General features: G+C 46.4%; 1 protein-coding gene across 2 annotated transcripts in view; it reads right to left on the bottom strand.

Moving 5' to 3' along the window:
• Garnl3 (GTPase activating Rap/RanGAP domain like 3) overlaps positions 1 to 19,138 on the bottom strand; it is a 148,119-nt gene that overhangs the window by 115,701 nt on the left and 13,280 nt on the right. Inside the window, exon 2 of one of the 2 annotated variants that reach the window (XM_026777076.1) lies at positions 13,716 to 13,881. In XM_026777076.1, coding sequence (XP_026632877.1) covers positions 13,716 to 13,858 — 143 coding nt within the window. In that variant the 5' untranslated portion in view covers positions 13,859 to 13,881. Of the gene's footprint in view, positions 1 to 13,715; positions 13,887 to 19,138 lie in introns of both variants that reach the window. The other variant, XM_005346025.3, reaches the window with a different exon arrangement.

The raw sequence follows: 19,138 nt of genomic DNA, 5'->3' as shown, positions 1-19,138 counted from the left end.
ATAAATTTGGGTATGTTGTGTGGTCATTTTCATTGAATTTTAGGAAGTCTTTAATTTCTTCCTTGACTGATTGATGATTCAGGTGAGCATTGTTTAATTTCCATGTGTTTCTGGGTTTTCTGTTATTAGTATTGCTGTTGACTTCTAGTTTTATACCATGGTGATCTGATAAGGTACACTGGGTTATTCCAATTTTTTTGTCATTGTTGAGGTTTGTTTTGTTACAGAGTATGTGGTCAATTTTTGAGAAGAAGGTATATTCTTTTCTGTTTGGATGGAATATTCTATAGATGTCTGTTAAGTCCATTTGAGTCATAACATCTGTTAGTTCCCTTATTTCTCTGTTAATGTTTTGTCTGACTGACCTGTCCAGTGGTGAGAGTGGAGTGTTGAAGTCTCCCACTATTAGTGTGTGGGGTTTAATGTATGTTTAAGCTTTAGAAGTGTTTCTTTTATGTATGAGGGTGCCCTTGTATTTGGGGCATAGATGTTCAGTATTGAGATTTCCTCTTGATGGATTTTTTTTCCTGTGACAAATATGAAATGTCCTTTATCTCTTTTGACTGATTTTAGCTTGAAGTCTATTTTGTTAGGTATTAAGATAGCTACACCTGCTTGTTTCTTAGGTACATTTGATTGGAACGCTTTTTTCCTAACCCTTTACTCTGAGATGATGTCTGTCTTTGAGGTTGAGGTATGTTTCTTGTATGCAGAAGAAGGATGGATTCTGTTTTTGTATCCAATCTGTTAGCCTGTGTTTTTTTATAGGTGAGTTGAGTCCATTTATATTAAGGGATATTAATGACCAGTGATTGCTATCACCTATTAATTTAGTTTTTGTTGTTAGTGATATTAATTTGTGTGTTCTTCCCTTTTTTGGGATTTGCTGCTGTGATATCATCAATTGTCTGTGTTTTTGTTGATATAGCCAACTTCCTTGGGTTGGAGTTTTCCTTCTAATACCTTGTATAGGGCTGGGTTTGTAGCTAGGTATTGGTTAAATCAGGTTTTGTCATGGAATATCTTGTTTAGTCCATCTATGGTGATTGAAAGTTTCGCTGGGTATAGTAGTCTGGGCTGGCATCCATGGTCTCTTAATGTCTGCATAACGCTTGACCATGACCTTCTGGCTTTCATTGTCTCCAATGAGAAGTCAGGTGTATTTTTGATAGGTTTGCCTTTATACCTTTATATATTATTTGGCCTTTTTCGTTTGCAGCTCTTAATATTCTTTCTCCATTCTGTATGTTTAGTGTTTTATTATGTGGTGAGGGGACTTTTTTTTTTAATCTAGTCTATTTGGTGTTCTGTATGCTTCTTGTATCTTCATAGGCATATCTTTCTTTAGGTTGAGAAAGTTTTCCTCTATGATTTTGCTAAATATATTTTCTGTGCTTTTGAGTTCAATTTCTTCTCCTTCTACATCTATTATTCTTAGGTTTGGTCTTTTCATCGTATCCCATGTTTCCTGAATATTTTGTGTTATGCTTTTGTTAGATTTAATGTTTTCTTTGATGAATGAGTCTATTTCCTCTATTGTATCTTCAGCACTTGAGATTCTCTCTTCCAACTCCTGTATTCTGCTGTTTATGTTTGCATTTGTGGTTCCTGATTGTTTTCTCATGATTTCTGTTTCTATAATTTCCTAGGTTTGTGTTTTCTTTATTGTCTCTATTTCAGTTTTCAAGTCTTGAATAGTTTCTTTTATATGTTTGATTGCTTTTTCTTGGTTTTCTTTAAGGGATTTGCTGATGTCTTTCAATTTTTTTGTTTGTCTTTTCCTTCATTTCTTTGAGGGAATTTCTCATTTCCTCTTTAAGAGTCTCAAACATTCTCCTGAAGTTATTTTTTAGGTCATTTTCTTCTGCTTCATCTATATTTGATTGTTCAAGTCTTGCTGTTGTAGAGTCTTTAGGTTTTACTGGTGTTGTGTTACTTTTTGTGGTGTTGCATGTGTTCTTAGCTTGTCTACTCATCTTTTCCTCTAATTGGTGTGGTTGTGGCTGTCTGTGACTCTGGTGATTAATCTTCTAGGTGCTAGTGGATCCAAGGGTCATGTGGTTGTTACTCGTGGTACAGTCAGTGCCACGGTTCTAGTTTCCTGTGGAGTTTGCTGACTCAGACCTGTTTCTGTAAATGTCCCTGGTCTGCATCCACTCTTGCAGAGGTCCCTTGGCTTGGGGTGGTCCTGCAAAGGTCTCTGGCTATGATCTTCTCCCTCAGAGGTCCCAGACTTAGGCCCGGACCACAGAGGTTTCTGGTTCCTGTCTACTCCCTCGGAGGTCCCAGACAGACACCTGGTCCTGCAGAGGTCCTGGTTCAGGCCTATTCCCTTAGAGGTCCCAGACTCACACCCAGACCCACAGGGGTCCTGGCTCAGGTCTACTCCCTCCAAAGGCCCTGATTCACGCCTGGACCTGCAGTGGTCTCTGGCTCCGGCCCACTTGCTTAGCAGTTGCTCCCCTGTACCTGCTCCTGTGGAATTCGCTGTCTCAGGTCTGCTCTAGTCCAGGTAGCTGGCTCAGTCCTGCCTCCGCAAATGTCCCTGGTCTGGATATGCTCCTGCTCCCCTGGAGTTCACTGTCCCAGGCCTGCTCTGGCCCAGGTCACTGGCTCAGTCCTGCTCTTCGCTGATCTTGCTTCTAACATTTAAACAGTGTTGTAACACACACCCTTGATAACAGGGACAAGAGATCCCTCAGTTATGCATCCAGGAGTGGAACTGTGGGGTCAGGTCAGGTAATACTGTTACTTTTTCTGCCAAATGACAAATTCCTTTCCCCCTCCTCTCTCCTCTGAGAAGCTCACAGGCTCTACTTGCTCCATATCCTAGCCAGCACTTGGGCTGCCGGTGTGAAGGGTAGGCAAAGCTGTCTCAAGGAGGTGTGGTTCTAATTTGCTTCCCCAGGTTATCTGAGGACATTCTTCCTAACCGTACTGGCCACTGTTGTCTTTCCTGAGCTCCTATTTCACATCTTTTACCCCACACCTTGCTTATTTGTTACGGTCTTTTCCTAATCACTCTGTAGGGCTTTATATCTTTTGAATACCAACCACTTCTTGGTGAATCAATTACAAAAATCTTCCAGACAGTGGTTTTACTTCTGTTCCTGGTATTGATCAGGACGAAAAATCCTCAAATGTGAACTTAGATACTTTCAATCTCTTCCATATGGTCTTAATTTTTCTGACATATAAAATGCTCTGCCACCATGATGTCATGCAGTCTTATTCTTTCCCTGCAGAAGTTTTAAAGTTTGCTCTAAGAGTATTTTCACCTAAATATAGAAATGCCCAGTTCTCACTGCCAACTCCTTGATATGCAGCTTCAGGAGTGGGATCTATGTACCTGCAATTTTAACAAAAATACACTCCATCCACAATGCTATTACAGCCAGCCTGTGAAACAGTCAGGCTCCTTTCTCACGCACTGGATGCCAGCACAAGGCATTTCCTCTACAAAATCCCAGAAACCACCTCATCTCTGTCTCCTTCTCTGGGGTGGGGGAAGAACTCCAGAAACTCCCAGGTACAGAGACTGACCGAGCATCTGGTGTCCAGCCCCGTATCTGTGACTGAGTGTCCTTTACCAACTACTTCAAAAAGCTCTCTTCACCCACACTATGCCCCCATGGGTCTCCTTTCTTCCTGTTAAACAGGTTTTCTCTATATCAAGTTGCAATCCATTGCTGCTTAATTTCCGCCAGCTGGTCCTACATCGACACCCTTTCATTTTCCCTAAACTTCCTCGCCATCACTTACACCCCCGGCCACCTGTCTAGTCTGGCTCTGCTCCCCTCTCCCTCCAGCGCTTCAGCCACACAGCCTTTCTCCCTCTTCAACTTGCTGAGTTTCTTTGTGCCTTACCTAGAATGTCCTCTCTGAATGTCACCTTCTCCATACCCCTTTCCCCTAGGCTAGAGATTACAGAGGGATTTGATTAATACCTGTCTGTCTCTCCATCAGAATTTAACCCTGTTGCTTCTGTTCAAGGCTGAAAATCCTTGGCATAATAAATGCCTGGCACAGAGTTAGCCCTTAGTAGGGTTTTCTGAACAATGGATGGATATGTCAATGCATGCATGCATGCAAGACAGCTAGCCCTTTGGGGCCATACAAAACAAGTTAAGGTCATTTCTATTGCAAAGTCTTTCGTATGCCTGAGAGCTGCCATATCCTGGAGGTTGGGAATAACACCAGAGAGGAGGTCAGCTAACTGCAGAAGTGACCAAGGGTGACACAGGACAAACACAGACCACTTCAGAGCCCTTTCTAGGGTCAAGCCTAGAGAGATAACCCCTCTACTCATGACTCCACAAGTGAGTGAGGTGAGCCGAGTTATGTAGTATATGTAAGAAATTTGTTTCTGAGTCAGACACAAAAATTGAAAAAATGTCTTGGGCTAATCTAAAAGAAAATTCAGATTTATTTAAATTAAATTAATACAAGGCCTGTAGTATGACTGAACAACAAAAAGGTAGTGAGAGCTATCACAATGAGCTAATGTCATTTCATGACCAAGTTAGTGTTGAGATTGGTGGCTTTCCTAAGTAGGCAACGCAACTGAGACTGACAGACATAACACTAAAAACTCCATCACCTGCAACCATCAAAATTCACCCAACGGCTCTCCTTAAAATTCTTGTATTTTATGCATACAAATTATAGTTTAATGAAAAATATGGTCATGCAAAGAAAATAGAGAACTAGGAAACAAAACTTAGATGAACGAATATCTATACATTTAGAAAAGTTACATGCTCATAAAGTTTGTCTGATAATCCTACAAGTCACTCTCTTCTTTACTTCTGACAATAAATAGCCCCTTCATGGGCCTCAGTCATGACAACAGGATCTGATCAACGAGCTAATCCAACAGATGCTGATCACAGTACTTCCCACTGGGTGGAACGAGAAGAGGGCACATGAAAGTACTCATGATGCTGTCTGATTTGAGCACAATAAAAGAGGAATAAATACGTCTGTGCCCCTTATCAAGAGCCCTGCACCAGAGCATCCAGCAGCCGGAGAGGAAAATGTAGGAGGAAGCTGACATTCGCTGTGGGAAGTCTCGACATCAGGGAAGGCAAAGTTCCGTCCCCACTTTATAGTCTCTACCTCATGCCTGCAGAGTAAACTGGCCAGAGACAGGGTAACAGACTAGCAAAGGCAAACACAGCCATTTCTAATTTTATACAAATGGAGGCTCGAAAGAAAGGAAAGGAAAGTCCAAAGGGACACTCAGATTTGGGGACCTAGTACCACTTTTAACAAGGGCACCGCACATTGAGGTGACTAGACAAAAAAGAGAAGCTGGAAGCTCCTGGGTGGACACTGGAAAGGTGAGCGTGTAGAGCTGGTGGGAGGTGGAGCTATTTAGCGAGGTTGGTTATGCAGATTCATCTGGTGCCTTCATTTTCTATTTCAAAACAGCTCTCCTCTTGGTTCTGGAGAGAGGAGGGGCAACTTCCACTGGAGATGCAGGCCCTGCTGTTGGCAGAGGTAGGAGAGCTTCCTGTGTCTTGTCTTTCTTTGTTATTTGCAAGCTCACAATGTCCCTTAAGCCAAAATGGCAGACTTTGTCCCCTCATAGTTAATACAAGTATGTCAGAAATGTAGTCTCAAACAAACAAACAAACAAACAAAAAACCAGTTTGCTGAACTGACATGACACTTGCCTTAAGGGAAACCCAGGAGAGAGATATAGCTCAGGTTACTTTTTAAAGTGATTTCTGTGCTGTATTTTGTGTGTGGCCTGGATTAGCTCTACTCTGGCTGATCAGTGCTTAGTTTCCCTCCAGGAACACGCAGACCACACTGTGGGGAAGCAGCTAACTCCTTCTTGGTGCTTTTACAGATCTAGCTATGAGCCTAAATTGTCTCCTGAATGCTTGCTCTCGAAGCTGGCGTCTCCAAGACTCTCCGAAGACAATGAAACTATGAAACTCATGGCACAGGGTGTTTGAGAGAAGGGAGGCTGTTCTTCAGAGTGGACAGAAAAACTGACACCCAGAAATAGAGAAGACGAAGCATCAGAATTAAGAACATGCGTTACTCCAAGGGACAACAAGAGAAAGCTGGCTGCTTTCTAAGGTCAAAGCGGGACTTACAGAAACGAGCGTGGTGAGGTGGATTTGGGCCGGGCCGCTGATGTTTAAAAAGTACACTAGTATGCGATCAGCATTTACACCGCGACCTTATGGTGTTCTGGCTCTGTATTTTGAGTTGAACACCCCAAATGAGTTTCTGGTCCTTATGGAGTATAAATTGGGAAAGAACGACATTTTCCAGTCAAAGGGAACGCCATTCTTAGCCATGGGTAACCTCCTTAGGGAGAACGGGTAGCTTTTGGCGGTTATTCCTGCAGGGGCTAGAGAAATACTTCTGAGCTCTGGGCATCCAGAAAGGGGCCAGGCTGTCCCCACAGAGAGCGAGGCCATCTTCTTGCCTGTTTTTAGGTCACACGAAGCAGCAACAAATGAGTCCTCTTCATTTAGGAACACCTTAACTCCTCCACGTCAATGTCAGTGATTATCTTCCCCCTCCAACTCACACCACCTCCCTCCCTGGGCACTTCACTGCTCCTGAGCCTGCAATCATGATCTCCATATTAACAGAACTCCTCACAGCAAATCCCCAACTCAGATCTTTCCACCTGCAAACTGTAACTTTCCACAGTGAACACAGTTCCATACATACCCTAGCTGTCCCCAAACATAACACCCAGACCAGACTCTCTCCGGATCTCAGGGACCAGACTGCCACCTTCTGTCCTGCTATTTAGGGTCTTGCCTTTCCTACCAGCATCTAGCTAGAGTCACCAGGCACCGCGTTCCCCTCCACAGCATCAACTTTTCAAAACCGTGTGATATATCTGTGTATCTGGATTTCCTTCTTCAGAGACAGTGTGTGCACCTGCTTCACAACTCAGCAACACAAGGATGCAAGTGGAACAATCCCCCTTCTCTGGCCCCTCCTTGCCCTGTCCACAGCAACAAGGGCAGCTTCTTGTCTTTTTACCAGACATTCTGATGCACATATTCTCAAAGAGAAGTACAGATCCACCTTCTTCTGCCTCCTTTGAATTTATTATCGGTGTGTGTTTGGTATGTTAGGCATGTGCAGAAGAAACTTGCTATCTTTACATGGGTCGTGAGGATGGAATCCATGTGCTGCTAGGCTAGCATAGCAAACATTTTACTCACTGAGCAATTCTGTCGATCCTCCCCCCTGTAATTCTGCATGTGTGTGCACGTGTGGTGTGTGTACATGTTCACATGTGTGTGAGTGTATGCATACATGTGGGCACACCAATGGAGGTCAAAGATACATCAGTATCTTCTTTAATCACTCTCCGTATTATATATTGAAGCAAGGTCTCTCAATTGAACCCAGAGCTCATGGATTTGGCTAGCTTACCAAGTTTGCACCAGGGATTGCCTGTCTCCACTTCATGAGTACAGGGATTATAGACAAACCACCTGCATCTGACCTCCACTTGTGGGGCAAGTGCTCTACCTGCTAAGTCATCTCCCAGGCCACTCTTTCCTTCTCTAACAGAAAGAGCAGCATGCTACAACCAGGTTCCTGCACTTACAGGCTCACATCTGCGGACTGAGAATATCTACAGCCCTCCCTCCATTCTCTCAGCTCTGCACTGCACGTTTGCAGCCCCTCTCCTCTTCTAAGCAGCACAGCACAGTGCATGTTTACACAGCGTCACATAGGTGTACAAGTGGTGGTGTCAGGATGATGTGATGAGCAGGAGATGTATGAGTTACTAGCAAACTGTCTCTACAATGCAAGAAATTGCATCTGCAGGAGGCCAAGTGTCCTGGAACGAGTCGCCCACGAAAAGCGAGTCATAAGAGCACACAACCCTATTCATGCCCTTGCTGCAGTTTCTGCATAGTAGACCTCGGTGGTTTTCCTCATCTAGTACGGCTCCTGTGTTCTTACTCCACTGAAGGAACGTGTCCTGTTTTACCCAGCATGCTCCACTTAGATGGCCCTGGCTCTTTACTGCTAGTGACGACCCAGTGGCATCTCCTGAGGCCCCTGAAGCACCTGCAGTGTCTGTTATTCCCCGCTTACCTTAGCACAGACCTGCACTGTGGCGGAGAAAGCAGGCTCCAAAACGGAGTCTTCCTCTGCTCCTTGACTGCAGTCAGAAGGAGTGACAGGAGTCGGGCAGATGGATATAAAACAAAAACTTCCTTATTGTCAGCGTTTTTCTGGCAAAATAGGCCAAGTTCTACATCTGACCAGGCTCCTCTGCTTTCCCTCAAGTCCAGACTTGTGAACAACCCTGTCAGTGAGAGGCCTGTACAGAGGGACAGATGGTTGTGGCGGTGGCCAGGGGAACTGTCCCCTCATGACTATCAAGCTCCCACAGGAGACAGATGCGCCTCCATACCCACCTCTAGAAGACTCAGGTGGGTTTTTCAAATGGAATCAGGAGGTGAAATAAAGTTTAAGCGCCCCAAGCAGCAGCATATCCAAAAGATTGGGGCCACTGAAGGGTCATGGGAGCTGCCCAGGCTCTTCCTGGAGTGGGAGTGGGGAGGGTTTAAATCTAATAAACTCACCACACTAAAACCGCTGTCTGACATGCCCCCACAACTCCTGGACGCAGTTCAGAGGACATCCGAGCAGCCGCAAACACACCATTACACAGTCAGACTCTCCCGACTCTGTCAGCAGGACTGCCACTCTCTGGCGAGACACTCAGGATTGGGGCCATCTCCTATATCCCCCTTCTCATAAAAACATTAAAAGAAAGGGAACAGAATGTCCCTAATTGTAAACAAAAAAGTTACCCCCAGCACTGGGTTTTCCCCAGGAGTACATGTGGTCTTTCAGCGCCTTTGAAGCTATTTTTTTTAATGCCTACATAAAATAGTGCTCAGCAGTATGTCTTGGTGACAAACTTTCAAATACATGGCAATTTTCCTCAAAAGATCAAAAGTAAACCATCATTAAATCTGGCAGAGAACTGAGTCTGAGCTACAGACTTTTCAAACGCATACCGTTATTGCAGGGGGAAGACTACCCGACAAACAAGAACCGGAAATGATGGGAGTCCAAACTGAAACTCCTTCCCTCCTGACTACTACCCTTTTAGGGTACACGGTCCAGAATGGCCATCCTTCTGACATCTCCCTTGCTTTCCCCTATAGACTGAGCTATGACACCCCTGCGAAGAAATTTTATCTCCTGGTCTAATTGGTCATAGCTTTCTTATTTTCTTTTTTCTCCCCGCCCCCCAAGCTGAGGACTGAACCCAGGGCGAGGGCTCTTCCACTGAGCTAAATGCCCAGCCCCTAGTCATGGATTTGAAAAGCAAAGAACACCCCAGGAAGCTGTGCCTCCTGCATCCCCAGGGTGCCCTGCTCTCAGAGCTGTGTCATGGCTCCTTGATCAGCACAGCCACCCAACTCTCACCGCCAAGGCTTCTGTTGCATTTATCACCTCCACCCAGATTTCTGGCTCCTACCAAGAGGAATTCTCAGTAAACAGATGCCCTGATCTACCGTTCTGACAAAACCTCCCCGGTCATCTTTGTGGTGAGCCATACCACTCTCTTCAACCACGGCTTTCATGATTCAGCTGCATCAAGTCCTCTTGCCTCCTGGCCGCTCCTTTTCTTCTCTGAGGCTGCTCTGCTCACCAAGGTAAGGACTATCGCATTGGTCCTCCATAAGGGACACTTCCTGGGAGGCCAGAAAGAGCCTGTGACCCAGGCTGGAGAACTGGAGCCCTCCCCAGAGTCTTCACAAAGCTCTAAAGATAGTCTGGGCTGCCTGGGACCACATGGCATGGAGCAGGTGAAACCTGCACGTAAATGAGGTAGAGCTGGGGATGGAGGGCGGAAGGCAGGGGGTGGCAGAGAAAAGAAAAACCATCCTGACAACAGCACTGGCGACTTTGGGTCTCGCCATACCAGAAGCCAGACCCAAGGCTGTCACCAGCTTTCTACCCTCCCTCCCTCCCGGCCCACGCTGATCTGAGCTGGGATTCTGTGATTGACAGCTGACAGGATTCTTCAGTCCATCTTTTACTTTCACTTCCTCATCAAATACATGTGGGCTGGGACTTGTTCCCACACACACACTTCAAACGGTTGCTTGCCTCAAGGCTCACGAAGCCTCACAATGCTCCCAGAACTCAGCATCTCACAGCGAGTCCCCACCCTGACTTTCTACACTTCCTGACACTTCTTGACAGCTAAGCTCACCAGGAAAATTGCTCCTCCCATCTGTGCCTGCCCATGCTGACCTTGCCTCCTCGAACTCACACACACCTCAGCCCAGTTATTAATATACTGAAGGCAGAGAAGAGAAAGGAGGTCCTACAGCTTTTCAAGTCCATTCACACTCCTCGAGTCTTTCCTAAGGAGGCCTATGCCTGAATATGCAGGGGAAAGCCTCTTCAGCCCTGACAGCATCTGCCTCATGCTCTTAGTTTGGTTCTCAGTTTAGACAGGCTTTGTGTTGTCCTGCCTTAGGTCTTAGGGCTCCCTTATTGGTGATAAGATCAAAAACTACCCTGATGCCAGCGTCAGAACCCTGAAGCTCACCTCCTTGCCTCCCCCACACAATTTAGGACCATTCTAACATTCCTCCAAAACATTTGGAACTCACGCCCATCGTTCCTGCACCCCTCAGAGCACCTACACTGCCACTAGACCCATCCTACCTAAACCTAGTTGCCCTGAAGTCATTATCTTACTGGAAGCAAATCTGAACAGTTTCTGCCCCAGAGAGTCCAGGCCCAGGGTCCCTCGGTGGCTTGGCTTCTGTCAACTTGTCCAAGCCCACAGTTCACCACTCTACTGCTACCCAAACCAGACTGCTCAGGGTTTTCTATCACCCAGGGAGTCTTATGATGCTTGCCTTTGGCAAGGTCTCTCCACATCTATCCAGTAAAGTCCCCAAATTCCGCTGAGAAGGCATTAAATGCCCAAGTTACTAACACCCAGCGTGAACCCAATCACAACAAACTTTCAGTTTTCCAGAAGCTTCTGCGGGACGAGAACATTAGCAAGCATCCGACACTATCCTGGTTAACTCTGTGGGCTCTGCCAAGAACAGTACTTGATGATGTGGGTTGTATAGGGTTGCTTTTATTGGTTGATGAATAAAGATGCTTTGGCCAATGGCTTAGCAGAGTAAAGCCAGGCATGAAATAGAGAGAGAGTAGGTGGAGTCAGGGAGATGCCATGTAGCTGCCAAAGGAGACAGATGCCACTGGACCTTCACCAGTAAGTCACAGCCTCGTGCCCATACAAAGATTAAAAGAAATGGATTAATTTAAGATGTAAGAGTTAGTCAATAAGAAGCCTGAGCTAACAGGCCAAGCAGTGTTGCAATTAATATAGTTTCTGAGTGATTATTTGGGTCTGAGTGGCTGGGAGATGAAAAAGCAGTCTCTGTCTACAACTTGGTATTACCAAAATGTTCTGGGGCTACTGATGTCCCACAAGCACTTCCCCTGAGGCACCAAGGTTAACTGGCAGGCACTGACTAGACCACACACAGGATCAAATCCCCAGTCAGCCACAACTGCACAAGTCTCGTGGTCACCCTAGTCCCCTACGTCCTTGTGCATAAAGCACAGTTAACAATAGGTAGCTGTCTGGTTTGTGATGGGGATTTTATGACTGAATAAGAGAATGATTTAGGCGAATGTTAGTGTAAGTGTCTGGTACACAGGTGACTGAGAGTTGCTGAATGAATGAGTCTATGAATGAGCAGCCCACAGCATGGGGGTAGTTCATGAAGAAACATTTTTCTAGCCTGCTTTCCTAAGGACTCCAAGTAGAATCACTTTTGAGTCTAGTCTGTCCCTAGTGCAGTCCTGATCCACCCATTCCTATGTGGCAATGGAGGACTGACTGCCAGTGAAGGCTCTCAACCCAGGAGGCGTCACTCCCAGCTCCCCCAGGACCCAGGTGCTTAAAGTGATCCTTCCCAAAGGGAGGCCAGCCAACCCACTAGCCCACCCAGTGGCTGCAAGCACTCCCTGTCCTCCTCCCTGGGTAGGCCCCACCCCTTAACATATGAGCCAATAGGGCTGCAGAGGATACCCGTTTGGATGGCTACCTCAGTTGGTTTTCTGACTCTCAAGCAGCTTTGCCCTGCCCCTTCATACTTTACTATGTGATACTGTGAAACCTGTAGTCTACGAAAGAAGCCTCTCAGGCTCTGCTTGCTAACTATCTCACCCGGGCTGTTTCTGCAGCCAAATTACTGTCCTACAGAGCAGTGCAGGGTAGAGCCCTATCCCTGTGGCCACTGTAGGCAGCTGCAGCCCCGGGTGAACTGAATATTAAAGTACATCTTTAAAGTTCCATTTCAATCAAGGTGACGATGAATTCTCCATCACCTAAGAGGCAACTTACATGTGGGGCTGGCTTTGAATGGCAGTGGCGGCTCACACCGCTTCCCTCCGATTGCACTAGGGACTGGCAAGCAGGACTTCCTCCCTGCATTTGCCTCTCACATTTCCTCAGAGATCCTCAAAGCCATCAAGGGCTCCAACTGCTTAGCAGGGTGTTCAGATCCCTCAGCTGGGCACACATGGGTTTCGGGACTGATCTGTGCATATTTCACCCATGGTGGTTACAACTGTCCTCGAAGTTGACCACAGATGAGAATCATCTGGAGCCTGTGACCAATTCTAGACATCAGAACTTTGGAGGGACAGTGGAGACTTCTGTAGCTACTCCAGGGGTGACTGCCCTACGCAGGCCAGGCTGACGGTGGCTGATTTGTCACCTTCCTGGATGTGAGCCTTTCCTGTGTCACTCGCCAGTGTTCAGAGCAGCCGTGGTACCCGCATCCAGCCTGACACGTCCACCTCCTCCCACACCATCTCCAGTACTCGCTTCCCCACTAACGCTTTCCGCTGCTCCTCCTCTAGACCCCTTTTGTCCTCCCCAGATCCACAGGGTCCCTGGAAGCTGTTTCACAGGCTTCCTGGGTGATTCGAATCCATACCCTTCCACCTGTTCTTGACCTCCCCAAATCACTGCTACAGCAAATCTGATAACTATTTGTTGGATGGACCAAGCATTTCCTCTGTCTTGAAGCCAGTCACATCGCTGTGCCTCAATGTCATTGATTCTTGTGGAGTGCTAAGCTCCTTTTCCCTCTAACACCTTCATTCACTCTTCATCCAACAATATCACAGCCTGTGACAAATGCCTGGCTCAGGGGCATACAGGAACACATAGGGCAACCAGGCATGTAAGAGTCCGCTAATGTGTTAACTACTTTACACATAGCATGAGAAGTTCTTCTGAGAAATATATATATATATATTCATTCCACATGCAACTTGATATTGAAGGGTAAAGAATATATCTTTGCTTATATAACAGAATGCTGCAGGCATATACAGAAATATTTCCTAAATGCTTACTGACTCAAGAATCATGGCACATTTCCTAGCCATTAGAATGCGTCTTTGCAACAACACAGGTAAGCGACTATCTGCCTATGAGCTGTTAAATCCCCTAAGGCAGGAACTGGGCCATGCTGCTCATTATGCCTAACACAAGCCTTGGCTGGCACAGATGCCCAGTGAATATTGTCAAATATGCAGTAAGACATCTCAGAAGCAAAACGGTCTCTCAGGCCCCTCACCCCTGCCCCCATGAGACGAGATGGTGAACAAGGTCTCATAGCAAGACACTTCTTTTACTTACTTACAGGTTGACCTGGGACTCTAGTTCAGGGTCTTTTGTTGGCCACGTCTGAAGAGGCTGGATGCCGAAGGAGAGAGAAGACTTCGCTTTCCAGAGGAGGGTCTGTGCCAGCTGACTCCCACAGGACCCCTTGGTCAGTGGATCCATTAGTGGGCCTGGAGGCTGAGATGCTGTGCTGAAGCAGAAGGAGATGGGAAAAGGGCTGAGAACCAGAAGATGACAGGTCCACCTTCATCTGAACTCTGCCCCCAATGATGGCCTGTCTGTTCAGGAGCATCAAGGAGGACCCCAGGTGCCCAGCAAGCCTGCATTAGGACCTTTGAAGAGCTGTTCAGGGACCTGGTTCCAAAGAACTGCTTGGGATCAATCTGAACCCCAACACACCCCTCAGCTGTGATCACATTACCCATTCATATGTCAAAAGGGTCTTCCTAGGATCTGGATATGATCAGAGTGTCCCTGAGAGGCTGATCCATTGAAATTTAATCCCCACTGTTAGTATTAAGGTAGAGACATTTGATTATAACATGTAGAGGCAGAACCTTTGGGAAGTGGTTAGATTACATGAGGTCACTGGTGTTGGGTCCCCATAATGGACTCTTGGTTGCCTCATCAGAGGCACTTGCATGCACACCCATGCACACCCATGCACTTGCACAAGTCTTACACAATCACAGGATTCTCCCAGAAAGAAAAGCATCACCATGAGGACCCTCATACTTTAATGGGAACTGTGAGCTAAAATAAACAGTAATTCAGCCAATAGTACTTTGCTGTGCTAATGAACAACTCCTATCCAAAGATCCAGTGGGTATTTAAAAAAATCACCAGCTTTCAGGGTGTGGTATGCACATCTTTAACCCCAGCACTCAGGAGGGCCAGCCTGGTCTATAGAGCGAGTTCAGGACAGTTAAGGCTAAACAGAGAAAGCCAGTCTTGAAAAATGAAAATAAAAATTACCAGCTCATTTATACAAAAGGCAATATTGTCTGAGCAAGGGAAGCTATCTAGAATGCTTTGGGAGATTAGCAGTGGTGAGGTCTAACGCCATCACTGTCTTCGTCCCGCAGTATTCTTAGTTCATCTAATTTCTAGGTTAAACGACCATGAGGAACAGACATGGCTCAGCACTTGCTACTCTCGCAGAGGACATGGGCTCTATTCCCGGCACCCACATGGTGGCTCACAACCATTTGTCACTCCAGGAGATTCAGTGCCCTCTCCCAACCTCTATGGGAACCATGTGCACAAATGATGTGTGGACATATATCAAGGCAAAACATTACTGTATATATAAAATAAATAAATTTAAAAAAAGTTAAAGCTAAGGATAGCCATAAAAAGGGCTCAAGACTGACAACAAAACTAGAGACACAAAGAACCAAACAGGAACACTAGCACCTAGCGTGGAAACAGTACACGCCTGTGGACGTGGCAAACGGGCTGTGCAGGAGTATGCACTGAAAACGCATTCCCGAGATCTGCCTGCTCTTTCTCTCGTGGCACACAGAGGGAGGGACAGCCAGTTCGGAAGGGAGGGCTGCACTGCTAGGAAGGCAGGAAGGCAGCAGTGCCCTCTGACTGGAATGATTTAACTAGCAGCTTCTTCGCTCACCTTAACCTCAAACGAAAGACAGACAAGGCAACTGGATCCAATTATTGGAAAGGGGAAAATAAAAAGAAGTCAGAACGTGTCATTCAGGTAACCTGAGTCCTTGTTCTGGGGCCATGGTCACACACGTTTGGTTCAAAACATACCATTTTCTTAATCTTTTTTAAAAAATAAAAGATCAATCTTAATAGCATTTGGTCAAGAGGTGCTTTTTAAACTATCTTTTCCTGGAAAGATTCCGACAAGGTGGAGGGCAGGAGGGCTAGAGGCTCAGGCGGTGTCACCTGAGAAGGCGAGCTATATGGCTGGAGGCCCAGGGAAGAGCGTCCTCCGGGCATCCAGCTGGCACAAGCATTGTCTACTCGAGGCTGCTCCACAAATGCTTAGCAGGTCCCAGACTAAGACAAGCTAAAGCAGAATTCATTCTAGACCTATGTCTAATGGAGAAGAACTCCAAATCCACCTGTGCCCCACTTGTCCCTTTGACCCTTCTCTTGCTAAGACCCTCTGGTGTTCCTTCTTCCCATCACCTTCTCTGTGTTGGCAAAGCCACCTGCTGTATAACTGACTGCAAGTCCACTAGCCTCCGTCATTTACTTTACGGCAGCTACACAGACATCAAAGGCCTTTCACCTGTGGCAGAAGGCAAAGGGCTATTCTGATATGTGAAAAGGTGTGTGTGTGTGTGTGTGTGTGTGTGTGTGTGTGTGTACGCACACGTGTGTGCAGGACTGTATGGAGGCCAAAGGCTGACATCAGCTTTCTTCCTCAATTGCTCTGTGATGGTTTGAAAGAAAATAGCTCCCAAAGGGAGTAACACTGTTAGGAGGTGTGGCCTTGTTAGAGGAGGTATGTGGGGACAGACTTTGGGGATCTCTCTTGCCCAAGCTTCCCTCTGTGTAACACTCAGTTGACTTCCTGTTGCCTGCAAAATGTAGGGCTCTCAGCTCCAGCACCACGTCTGCCTGCACACCACCATGCTCCCCGCAATGGTGATAATGGACTGAACCTCTAAGACTGTAAGCTGATCCCCAACTGAATGTTTTCCTTGTAAGAGTTGCTGTGCTGCTCCCAGCTCCAGAGGGGAGTGCAGTGAAAGAGATATCTAGACAAAGGGGGCCATTTGGGAGTTAGGAAGAAACTTGGTGCCAGGGCAACTCCTATGAATCCACAAGGATGACCCTAGCTAAGACTCCTAGCAATAGTGGAGAGGGTGCCTGATGTGGCCCTCTCCTGCAATCAGACTGGGGACTAATCTGTCATTAGAGAGCCTTCATGCAGTAACTGGTGGAAGCAGATGTAGAGATCCACACCCAGCACTGGGCCGAGCTCTAGGAGTCCAGCTGAAGAGAGGGAGGAGGGATTGTAGGAGCCAGGGTGATCAAGGTTATGATGGGGAACCCACAGAGGCAGCTGACCTGAGCTAGTGGATGCTCACGGACAGCTAGGAAGCCTGCATGGGATCAACCTAGGATCAGCCTAGGCTCTCTGGACATGGCTGACAGTTGTGTGGCTTGAAATGTTTGTGGAGCTCCTAGCAGTGGGATCAGCATCTGTCCCTGGTGCATGAGCTGGCTTTGGGAACCTATTCCCCATGCTGGGATGCCTCACCAGCCTTGATGCAGGAAAAGGAGCTTGGTCCTGCCTCAAGCTGATGTGCCAGGCTTTGTTGGCTCCCATGGGAGGCCTGCCCCTTTCTGAAATGAGAAGTGGATGGGGGTTGGATAGATGGGAGGTGGGGGGAGGGACTGGGAAGAATGGAGGGAGGGAAAACTGGTTGGAATGTAAAATAAATAAAAAAAATCTTAATAAAAAAGAAAATGTAATTAAAAAGTGTCGCTGTGGTCATGGTGTTTCTTCACAGCAACAGAAACCCTAAGACATGCTCTATACCACCCCACACTTCTTAAAGATTTATTTTTTGTGCATCAATGTTTTGCTTGCATGTATATATGAACACCACATATATGACTGGTGACTGCATTTGTGAGCTACCAAGTGGGTGCTGGAAACTAAACTCAGGTCCTCTGCAAAAACAGTAAGCAATCTCAACTGCTGAGTCCAATCCCTACACCATATGCTTAAAGACAGGGTCTCTTACTGAGCCTGGAGCTCACTGAAAGGCTAGACTGGAGACCCCAGATCTCCTGTCTCTGTCTTCCTAGTACTGGGAGTACAGGTTCATGCTGTAATGGGAGCTGGGAATATGAACTTGGGCCCCATGTTTGCACAGCAGGTACTTCTGGCTGAGACAGCTCCACATCAGAGGCTCAGTGTCACTAGAATTTACTGTTGCTTTAGCACTAAAACGACAAATAAATAATAAATCAGAGCATCAAAACAAGAGACACATTTTCTTCTGAGCATTTGAGAGTTCCTTCCATTACAAGGATCATACTTGCATGCAAAAGACTAACAAGTCCCAACTAGGGGTGGAGAAGCACGAAAAAAATTGAGTGAGGCTTCAGGTTTAAGCAAAGTCCTATAAAACGACAGCTGGCTGACGCGGTGTTGCTTGGTAGCCACATTGGCCACATATGGCTACTAAGCAACTGAAATGGGGACAGTCCAATGTGAGCTGAGTAGGTGTAGCATTAGCATACAGTGCTTATGGAGGACAGTAAAATTAATACATACAAAACAGCTCACTGATAATTTCTTATACTGACTATATGTTGAATTCTTTGTGTGTGTATGTGTATGCTAGATACACATGTGTGTGCATGTACAGCCCAGAGAAAACATTGAATGTCTTCCTCTGGTGCTCTTGACCTTATGTTCTGAGACAGAATCTCTCACTTAACCTGGACCTAAGTGATTTATCAAGACTTGATAACCAGCAAGCCCTGGAATCCTCCTGTTTGTGCCCTGAGCTGGGGTTACAGGCTTGCCTTGCTGTGCTCACCTGGCTTACCTCATCGGTGCTGGAAATATTGCATAGCAAATACTTTACTGACTGAGCCATTTCCCTAGTCCCAGGAGTCTCTTTAATGTAGCTAACAGAAAATGTAAAATTCCATATGTAACTCACTTTATGCTTCAGACAGTATGCACACCTTTAATCCCAGCACTTGGGAGGTAGAAACAAGTGGATCTCTGAGAGTTTGAGGCCAGCTTGGTCTACAAAGTGAGTTACAGAACAGCTAGGACTGTTATATAGAGAAACTCTACTGCTTCTACAAATGCTTATTAAGCTCTGAACACTCAAAGGCTTCCCCAGCTCAAACTTCCAAAATCTTTCCACAGTCCTCACCAAAACATGGCCATTTTATTATGCCAGCACCCCACTCCCAATTTCTCCATCAGATGATGGTCCTAATCCTCTGCCAAACATCATGACCAAAAGCAACTTAGGTAACAGAATGCTTATTCCATTTTATAGCTTGTAATCCGTCAACCAGAGAAGTCAAGACAGTAACTCAAGGCAAGAACAGAGGTCATGGGTGGGGGGTGCTGCTTACTGGCTTCCTTCCTTCCCATGGCTCGCTCCGTCTGCTCAATTATACACTCCAGGATCACCTGCCTAGGCATGGCACTACCCGCAGGCTGGACCTTCCCACGTTAAACACTAATTAATAAAATGCACTACAGACTTGCCTACAGGCAATCTTACGGAGGTATTTTCTCAATTGAGAGTCTCTTTTCCCTAATGAGTCTAGCTTGTGTCAAGCTGACATAAAACCAGCCAGGACAGCCAAGGTGGTAGAGATGTCGCACTGCAGGTGCTCAGAGCTCCTGGCATGCAGAGCAGGCAGCTACAGGTGTGGGGAGGTGCAGAGCAGGCAGCTACAGGTGTGTGTGAGGAGGTGCAGAGC

Source organism: Microtus ochrogaster, chromosome 4 (genome assembly GCF_000317375.1).
Source record: "Microtus ochrogaster isolate Prairie Vole_2 chromosome 4, MicOch1.0, whole genome shotgun sequence".
Taxonomy (NCBI): domain Eukaryota; kingdom Metazoa; phylum Chordata; class Mammalia; order Rodentia; family Cricetidae; genus Microtus; species Microtus ochrogaster.
The sequence above is the reverse complement of the archived record's forward strand: the minus strand, read 5'-3'. Positions and strand labels throughout refer to the sequence as shown.